Below are 10347 nucleotides of genomic sequence, written 5' to 3' on the forward strand. Positions count from 1 at the left end.
AACGTTAACTGAATTTTCTGCCATATGGAGGAAGCAGGTGCAAGATGTAATCACCAACTGTGAACACATTACAAAGTTATTAGGTCTGACAGTTACCTAATAACATGCAGTATTCATGGGAACTGAAACATTTACATATTTAGTAGACTATTCATGCCTCCTTTCACTTCTATATTTCTCTGCATCAGAGACAAATGTTTTTTTCAGCTGCTAAATGTTCAATTATGTGTTCTTTAGCATCTTGCTAACATATTTAAGCAGGTTTATTTTCTAAACATTGAGCTAATTAGGTAAAAAAGACTCTAATTTAAAGGTTTCTCAAAGCAGGAAGTTAACTCAAAGGTTAGCCTTGAGTACAGACATAAGCATGTTATCGAAAGACAGAGAACTCCATCAAGTGTCTTCATAAGACCCAGCTGAGGAGAAAAGATGCCACACAGGTGACCAGAAGAGCATGAGGGCTCAGGAGACGTGGTGAATCTTTAAAAACAAACAAAAAAAAACAAAAGACCCTGGGGAAGATTTTCAAAAATAAGTCGGCCCTGAGCCCAGTAACCTGAACCCGCAGGGGAGTTGTGATAAAAGCTGAGAACTCCAAAGATAGTTTGGCAGCTAACTTACCATTTTCCAAAATAAGCAAGCGAGATCTCAGACTCGACTCTAAGATATGAACTTATGTCTGGTGTATCTGAATGATGTCTGAGATCATATTGTGATCATCAACAAATACACTTTGAACATGCTTTTGAGGACAGAAACGGCAACAGCTGCACTGGAACAAAGTCATCAAAAAAAACAAATGAGCGTTTAGACATTCAAGTACAAATTCTAATCGTTCACAATCCTCTTTAATTGATTTCTCATCTTTCATCAAACTGTGTCAACAATTGCATGAATTTAACTTAAATAAAAACACATCATTAAAGCTCTGCTGTCACATTGAGCAAACAAATGCAGGTCTACATTTCAACATTGCATCAACAAATTTCCGGGCTTTGCTTTCACAACATTTGAAGCATTAAGTTGTTACTGACAAAAACACAACTGCCCCTGTTTCTCACAGCATGGGGCCCACAGGAAGCATCGGGGTGCAATATGAAACTGGTAGCTCGTAATTTCCTCAAGAAAAGCTTGTCAATCGCTGCATTTAGAATACAGAATAAACAGAAACGTGTACCATTCTTCATCATGGTGGTACCGAGGTGAATTTAATGAATGTTTATGTTCACATTTATGAAAAACTGAGAAGAAGAAAAAAACTATATTATGGCTGAGAAGGCAGCAAGTCCATAACATCACATCTTTATTGGCTAAGGTGTGGCTTTCTATTGACTGCTATTTACAATGAGGAAGTATTTAGTAATCTTGTTTACTGCAATTATTGCATTGTTGTGAAGTACCTAAAGTTTAAAGACAGAAGATTGAGATGCTTGGCCTATTTGTTAAGAAGCGATTTGAGGCCACAAACAGTGCTTAGACTCTTAGTCTGGCTTAAATTTAAAAAGTTCTTAAATCTTAAATAGTCTTTGTGGTAAGCAGATTTTATTTATCTCAGTGTCATCCACTGTCTTGTATCCATTTACAGTGCTCCATTTTCTCTACAGACTTATCTCGACCCTGAGCTGACGTGTGATCACAGTGCTACTGATCTGGTGGCTGATCCTTCCTGCGCATGTGTCAGGACACCCTCTCCAGCTCACAAAAGCAACTCTTCCTCTTGTGCTTACTGAATCGCGATGAGACCTGGGCCGAGCCGAGGTCCTGTTTGCCCTTCTCCTCCAGTACCTCTGCTCCAGCGTTGTCCTGTTTGTACTCTTCATGTTCTAGATGATGGGCTGATGGGAGCTCAGTCTGTCTGAGGGCTTGCAGTGTACACGGCCCCATACGGGGACAATGGGATATGACAGCTGACAGAGGGGGGTGAGACACTGTCATCAGCCCGTCCCCAACAGGAGAGATGTGATCGGGGCAGCAGTAGGAGCTTTTACAGCTGCTGCTGCTGATGTTGTGCTCTGTGAAAAGGTCAAAGCTGAGGCCGTTCGCTTTGAGTCTGATGGAGTCCGTGATGCTGTTGTAAGTGGAGTTACGCCCACTGTTTCTGCTCTCTAACGCCTGCTGCTGGCCCAGAATGTGGCGTCGGATAATCTTACGGAAGGTTTGCCGGAATTCACGGATACGGTAGGCGTAGATGAAGGGGTTGACCACAGAGTTGGCGTGGGAGAGGATGATGGCCACATACATAATCCAGAGGGGAGGACGATGGCACTCAGGACAGAAGAGAGTGAAGCAGTTGATGATGTGTAGAGGCAGCCAGCAGACTGCAAACAGGCCGACGATGATAGCCAAAGACTTGGCAGCCTGGACTTCTTTTTGTAGCGTGGACCGTGACTTCTCTCCATGAACCACTTTCACTTCCATCAGCTTCAGCTGATGGCGTGCTGCCATGAAGATACACAAGTAGATGGCCAGCATCAGCAGTAAGGGGATCAGCACACAAGCAAAAAAGTTGAAGTAGACCATATACTTCATGTCCACCACCTCCTCAAACAGGCATTTCATCAGACCAGGCGGGCAGTTAGTGCTGTTGGTGCTGTTGGTGATCTGTAAAACGTTGTGCCAGCCCATCATGGGGGTCAGGCCGATGACGATGGATAAAGCCCAGCAGATGGCGATGATGCTTCGAGCTCGCTTGCCCGTCACCAAACTGTTGTACCTGGAGAGGGCGACAGTATAAACGTCAAACATCTGCTTTGTTTGGCAGCTGCTGTCCAGCTGCCAACTCCTAGACAGCAAGCGGTTTGTTTCCAGAGAGGACATCCTCAGTAGAGTGATCTAAAGTCATCATAAGAAACAATAAGCTTGTGTTTAATACAATGCAGCAATCAATCTTTTAGCATACAGTGCATGAGGTGCAGATTTCTCTGTTTAAGCTGTTCTCCTCCCGGAACTGAATGGGAGAAAGATAAACCAAGAAGGCCGTCCAGGATTCCTCAAAGGAAGGAGTCTATTTTGAGTTTGCCTGTTGTGCAGTGTGGGAGAGCAGCTGAGATATTTGGCTTGTTTTTATCACATTCTTGAGATGTTAAAGTGCAAAGGTTAAAGTCCCCCCCCCCCCCCGTCCATCCCATCGGAGATGATAAAAAAAAAAAATGCAGAGGAACCCTCACGTACAGGATCCTCAGCAGGAGGAAGAGCCTGTGTGAACACAATATGTCTGAAACAGGAAGGCTGAGCAGCTTAATGCGTCTCTGAGGTCAGGAGTAAGGTCTGAGAGTGAGGCCACAGCAGGAGCTACGGCTCTTGTAGAAGACTGGTCTGTAGGCATACTGTCCTTGGCAAATTTGAGGGCTAAACAGCTGATGTGATGCCTGACAGTGTTTTTAAACTAAACTAAGGTCAGATTACACAGTCTGTATTAGCAATTAAAGCAGTATTTATCCAATTTCTCCGGGGGGAGAAATGTGGTCCAATGGGAGATGCCATTTCTGGACACACAAATTCAGTCACACAAATTCCTGGTGCAAATGTCATGTCTGTGTAGACAGAAATGAAATGTGAACCGTTACTGTGACGGCTCTCTTAGCTTTGGTCAAAGGCTAAGAAACACATTTGACCAAAGCGCGAAAAGAAAACTGTTTAAATAATTTCTTTCTGTTTAAGAATGTAAAATGCAGTCTTTTTGACTCTTTTCCCAGAGATGTATCTTGTTTCTTTGTGAAAAAACTAAGAGTCCATGCCTTTAAACAAGCTTTGAGGATTTTTGTCAGGTTGTACATTCACTGCCCTGAGCCTTGCCCCTGGGATGGACCTCAGCCGTCTATCTTTCTCTTGCACCGCTTCTCTTAACTTTGAAATATTTCAGCTCTGGAGCAAATTGCAAAATATGTTATGTTGTGTGCAAGAGTGATCACAACAGTTGGCATGCACAGCTGGCATTTAAAGAACCAAGATTTCCTATAAATTTAGCAGTAGCACGGATGACAGCTGACGTGGCTAACATTACCATCTGTTAGCTTCTCCCCTTCTCTGTTGTCACATGCACTGTGGTTTAACAAGACTGAATTACCACTTTCATTTGAATAGTCTTCTATTTCTGTTGTAAAGACAAGAAATTGATTGTGAAACAGGCCGATTATCTAGCTATCTCTGTTCAAGCCATTTCCTGGGTGCTGTGAAAACCCTGACGTGACACGTGACATCACTCGCTCTGATTTTAGCTCAAGCTCAAAGTTAAAGGCCACAGATAACACTTTTCCTCTCATTCAATCTCTAATCTGCAGCTAACATCTGCTAAAATCTGGTCTGTACATGCAATGGGAAATCGTTTAATCAGCTTTCAGTTCAGTGGTCATGTGGTTTTATTCGTCTCTCATCGGCATGATGATTTTAAGTAATAATGTCGTGCTTGTGAGCACAATAGCAGGCACAGTTCATGTTTTCACCACAAAACCATAGTATGGTCTCACATTGAGGCTCTGAAACTTTTTACGATAGGAAAGGATTTAATGGGCTTTTTTTTAGTGGTCATACCTGCATTCAAACAACCCATTTAAAGGTGCTATTTTTGGTATTAAAATGGCACAATTTTTCTGACATGTTTTAACTTGGCAAAAGCTGGAAAGGCCCAAATCTACTCATGTAAACTATTGTATGGACAACAGCAGCCCAGCTGGATGTATAGCTCCACACATTGAAATACAAAAAGCTATAACCAAACATAAGGACTCAAACCAGAGGTGTTTTAGGCTGAAAACTGAAAGAAATATTCAGGTCACGTATGAAACTTACATTAAATGGTTAAAAAAAAGGTCAAATATGGAGCTTTATTAAGTTGCAGTTGAGCAGCTGTATATAAACAATCCGGGAACTGAAATGTGTGTCTTATTAACAGCTTATGACAAAATCTATACTGAATTAATAGATTTAGTTAGTTATTAACCATTTACAAAGGTGTGTTGTAAACAAATATTTTGTAAACTGAAAATAGAAATCGCTACATCCTTAGAGTTCTGTCCTCCTGGTCACTGACCTGAGTGGGATCTTTATAGCAATGTAGCGGTCCATAGCGATAGCCAGCAGGCTGAAGATGGAGCTCTGTGTGAGAACCAGCACAAAACACGCAATGAATAGGCAGCCATAGAAGTTGGAGCAGAAGCCTGTGCTGATGATGATGGCAAAGGGAATGGCCAGGACGCCCACAGCAATGTCGGCCACCGCCAACGACACCACAAAGAAGTTGGTGATGCTCTGCAGGTTGCTGTTGAGGCACACGGCCCAGCACACCAACACATTGCCAAGCACAGAGAAGACAGCAATCAGCAGCTCCAGGACAATGTAGAGGACAGAGGCGGTGGGGTCGTCTGGCATGGTGAGACAAACGGCGAGGTCACTGATGAGGAGGGAGGAAACCTCTCAACGTCCATAGCTGCAGCCTGCCAGCCGCGGAGCCTCCTCACCTGCAGTGCCTCCACAAACATCCACCAGATTCCCCAAATAGAAAGTCCTTCACATGTGCTCAGCTCAAGCAGCTGGGAAAAGGTTCATTCAGCTTCAGACCGGGCTGTCATCACTCCTAACTGTAGACAAGTCTCCTCAAAAGAAGAAAAAAAAAGCTCCTCTGCTGTCCTCTGTCCTGAGCTCCTTCCCATCAGCGTTGTTTTCCCATGAACTCCTCGAGGGGCTGAGATGATGCCAGCGACACACAGCACAGGAACATTATGTTGCTAGAGATAAAGAGGAGCAGAAGTGAAAAAGAGGAAACAATATCACAATAAAGGAAGTGACTATGAACCCTGATATCAGATATGTTTCTAAGCAAAGACAGAAGTGAGGAAGTCAAACATTTCTCTTCCAGGAAAATATTCCCTCTTTAATCATTTCTTCACTGAGAAGACAATACATACAACAATATTTATATTTGACTTGAAAAACTTTCCCTATTTGTCTAAAAATGCAGCACTTATGGATTTACAAATGGTCAAAGAAATTTCCAAAAGCATCAGCAGCTTTGATGCAAAGATTAAAATGGTATATGAACCCACATTAGTCTGCACTTTAATGTCCATGTCACAGCTCAGTTTGTGGGACTTTTGGTTGATGAGGCCTCTATAAACAGCCTCTCTTGACTCTTCAGAGTAATGGTAGGAGAGCAGTTTGTGTAACATAGCTCCAAAATGTAACTTTATTGAGGAACTGTGGAGAATACTAATGCGGGGTACACCCTGGACAGGTCACCAGGCCATCACAGGGCCACACAGAGACAAACAACCATCCAGCCTCACACTCACTCTTAGGGTCAATTTAAAGTCACCAATCAACCTAACATGCATGTTTTTGGTGGTGGGAGGAAGCCGAAGTACGTGGAGAGAACCCACCATACACGGGGAGAACATGCAAACTCCACACAGAAAGGCCCCAGCTGGGAGTTGAACCTGGAACCTTCTCGCTGTGAGGTGACGGTGCTAATCACCACACCACATTTATCATATCTCTGCAAGATGCTGTGGTTTTTCCCCAGCTGGCAGGCTGTAATGTGTCTTACATCAACCAGACCTGAACTGAAGTGGGGAGCAACTACAGCAACAAGGACAAAGCAGGAATATTACAGAGAAACACTAGTGGCACTAGATTCTCGGGGGCGTTAACGCTGCCACGACTAATATTCTGTATCAGTAAATCTTATTTTGATAAACTAAAGCTCACTCTGCAGTTTCCTTCAAGTCAGCAGAGCATGTTAGCACCTCTCAGCTTCTTGTCTTGACTTTCTGCCCTCTCACAGCTCTTATCACAAAGCAACACAAGCTTTTAAGCCTCAGGCTACCTCAGAAGACCTAAACAATGAAAAAGAGGAACTTTTGGGGTCAGTCAGGTAATATCAGACCAACCTGTAACCCCTAAACATGGCTGTCAAAACTCCTCGCAAGCCTGTAGTGCTTAGAGCTGGAAATATCCCTTCAGGAATTATGTAGGGCAAAACTGGTCTAAAAAGGAAGGGAAGATAGTTGTCTAAATTCAACTGAGCTCAAAGTTTCCACGAAACAGCTGGAGGAGTGCTTTTTGTCTCTATGTATTTCATGTAAAAATGATAAACTGTACACACAAGATGTGGGTTCAGATGTAAAGCTCACAAGGTAAAACATAGTATGGAAAATATAGTTTTGTAGCTTAAAAGAGATATGTGAGATATGTTGCCAGCCTGTTGGTTGGAATAAGGCAGCGTTTAAAACCCAAGAGTTTTAAAATGCGTTAGCCATAAAAATGTGTGCTTAAACCATAAATTCTGGTCCTAACCGTGCATTTTTAATTCTTAACCCTAATTATTGCAAGGCGATAGTGTAGTAGAAATGTTATAAAATGCAAGTGGAAGGGAAAGGAATCAAACCAGCGATCTGTCGTATAAAAATCCGGAGATTACGAGTTAAGTGTCGATGGTTGTTGAAACATCATCACAAGTCGACTAGCGCGACAAAAACTGCAAAAAACAAAACATTTTTGTGTCTCTATTGTGAATCTACAACACTTTGCAGTCTAAACTGATGCAAAAATTTAATTTCCTAAGTTTCCTTTTGTCAGTGTATAACGACAGTGATAGATGAACTCAGCACAGTCTCACAGCCTTTTAAGTCGCTAAACTTTGATTAAACTGAGAGATTAATTTGCACTCTTCTACAAATAAAACCAATGTCTAATAATAGAGATGAATTTCATCAAGGAGATCCCAGGTTATTTATATCCTGTTCAAATGCAAAAACACCATTTAGTTTCACTTTTTCCCCATTTTCAACTCACTGTAGACACCAAATGTGCTTGTTCAGGTCTGAGAAAACAAAGCATGAATCAGACTCTATCATAAAGTCTCAGTTTTCTGGGTTATCCGAGTGACAAGTCCTGAACCGTCCACCATAAAACGTCGTATTTCAGAAACATAAGACATCTCTCAGTGAAAATCCACTGCTTTGAAAGTTGATCAAGAGCATTTGCTTACATCTGCAGTAATAATAAGAAATTTTGTAAAATAAAGTTAAATACGAAATAAGTGGCTAGGGCGGGCAGTGTAGCTACTATTAGCAGATGAGTGTCACCTGATGCTTCCTCATTTTTAATGATCCACTTTTTTATCCCTCAGCTGGCTCTTTGAGGCAGATTTTCATAACTCTTAGAGGTTTGTTCAATAAGGGTTCTGGTCTTGTGTCAACGAGTGAATGACACAACAGTTAGGTGCCTGGATATCTGTAAGCCATTGTCCACAACAAGACCAGCAAACAGATAGCTGCTGTTTTTGTAAAGCTGAATTCCCTCAGAGGGAATCTTTCCTGAGGTTACATTGAGTTTTCAAAGATAACAGCTGCGCTGGAACAAAAAGGTCTTTGCTCTCCCAGTCAGACATTTCCCTCTGGGTTGGAAGACTATTTTATTGATACTAAAACTTGTTATCTTTTTTCTTCTTTTTCCATGTCATTCTATTGGATCTTCAAATGAAGCCATCACTGGCCTTAATGCCCGAGACTTTTGGTGTGAGTCGTAATAATCTATACATCAGCAATGTGATACAAAGATCCCAAAGGACAGTAACGGGAATCATGAATTTAGGGATTCTCCAAGGATAGCAATGTGTTGTACGGTGACAAACTGCCCTAAAATGGAAACAGAGACAACAGAGGTCTTATCTAAATCAGCTGGCTTCAGTTTACAATCTACTACTTTAGGTCCAGAAGTCTCTATAGTATCTTTCTATTCAAATACATTGCTGAGATGTCTTGACCATCTCACGAATGGATATAGATTGAACTGTCACAAACAAAGCTCTGGAAAACTAAACTAATATCAGGAATATCTATCAAAGTAACTATCATGACCCAACCACAATTTGCCAGAATAATGCTTCCTCCTGAGAATGACACAAATCAGTCATACAGTAGATGAAACCCTCAGCTTCCTGTCAACAGAAGGAACCATTGCATGATTTTTTTTTGTTTATATCAAATGTATTAATAAACTCTATTACAATGTCAACAGAAGCTGACCTGACACAAGCAACGTTTTTGTAGCAGTAGTTGTGTTGGACTGCCCAAAATTAAAGGCATTAGTTATTGTGAAATAGGCAGCCCTTAATAGCCAGTGTAAAAATTGCTAAAAGTAATGGATAAATTGGTGAAACAGATATCCAATCGTGGCTGAACAACAACTAAAACAGAGTTGAAAGTTATAGATAAATTCCAGCTAAAATTATAATAATAAAGAAAAGATAATTAAGGGGTTGAATGGGTAATAGAAGCTTAGTGTTTGTAAATCAAACTGTTGAAAATAGCTAATCTTATTGTATGATAAAAACGCATAATTAAAGTGTTTAATCCAGCTTCTGCCTGTTCAAGAAGAAGCTTGTAGTTAAGCGGACTAGAAAACATATCAATAGAGATTTCTTTAATGCATTTACAGTCACTCAACACTTGATATTAAACGTGAAAATTAATGCCTGTGGATAAAACTGACAACGCACTCAGAACCCGAGACTAAAAGGGGGTCCCGTCTAACGACATGCGCATCACCCGAGAAAGAGTTTATGTACTCACTGTGTATAAAAGCTACTGCAAATTCCTGTAATATTTTGTTCTTACAGGTGAGGAAACCCAACACCAAAAGGAGGACAACTTGTACCAGAATCCACGCGCTCTGCACATATTTTACGCATGTTTTCAGGTGCTTTACGCGCTCTTCTACCTGCGCTGCACATGCACTCATCAAGCTGTGGACTTCATCCAAACCGTAAAATACAAATATCGACTTTTAGTAACGTTGAGCTTGATGATAATTAAAAGTTGATCCATGAGGAAGACTCACCTTCTGCCCCCGGTGTTCTCATCATCCAAAACGGGCTTTATTTAAGGTGGCCAAAAGCTAAAAGGACGTACAAAAATATACTACAAAAAATATGTTTTATCTCAGCCACAAGTTTGGAACAACTTCTACGTTTTTGTTCTGAAACCAAAACCCGCAACAGTTCAGCGTGATGTGTCACTTACGTCCAGGAAATAAACAACGCGCCGCGGTGTGATAGCTGCTTCCGGGGGAGGAAAAAACACTCGCGCTTCGGTGAATGAGGCGAGACAGATGCGCCTCGGTCCTTCTCCTCTCCCTCTTAAAACATAATGCGACTGACTGTGTCCGTTTCCCCTCCAGGGGCGGATCAGTCAGAAGATGAGGACACATGAAGCTTCCCTGAAACCTGAGCCGGGATTCACGGATTCTACTTGATCTGATATCCACTCACAACCAGAACCAGGCCACAGCCATGCGTTACTACTGGCTAATTGTGATGCTCTGATTGAGTAGAACTGACATCATGAGACA

The 10347-nt window shown here is 41.8% G+C and overlaps 1 protein-coding gene across 1 annotated transcript; it reads right to left on the reverse strand.

Moving 5' to 3' along the window:
• Window positions 1–820: 820 nt before the first annotated feature.
• On the reverse strand, window positions 821–10213 carry adora2aa (adenosine A2a receptor a). The gene is made up of 3 exons (XM_072387046.1): window positions 9838–10213; window positions 5030–5723; window positions 821–2713 (listed from the first exon to the last, which is right to left on the reverse strand). Exons 2-3 carry the CDS (start codon window positions 5365–5367, stop codon window positions 1678–1680), a joined length of 1374 nt encoding a protein of 457 aa, XP_072243147.1. The 5' UTR covers window positions 5368–5723; window positions 9838–10213; the 3' UTR covers window positions 821–1677.
• Between the last annotated feature and the right edge of the window lie 134 nt (window positions 10214–10347).

This window comes from Leuresthes tenuis, unplaced genomic scaffold, assembly GCF_036924035.1.
Source record: "Leuresthes tenuis unplaced genomic scaffold, fLeuTen1.0.hap1 SCAF_6, whole genome shotgun sequence".
Classification (NCBI taxonomy): domain Eukaryota; kingdom Metazoa; phylum Chordata; class Actinopteri; order Atheriniformes; family Atherinopsidae; genus Leuresthes; species Leuresthes tenuis.

Coding starts and splice junctions, on each gene's coding strand:
- adora2aa (XM_072387046.1), bottom strand. CDS start 5,367: ATGCCAGACGACCCCACCGCCTCTGTCCTCTACATTGTCCTGGAGCTG. Junction 2,714..5,029: donor GCTATAAAGATCCCACTCAG/GTCAGTGACCAG, acceptor CGCCCTCTCCAG/GTACAACAGTTTGGTGACGG.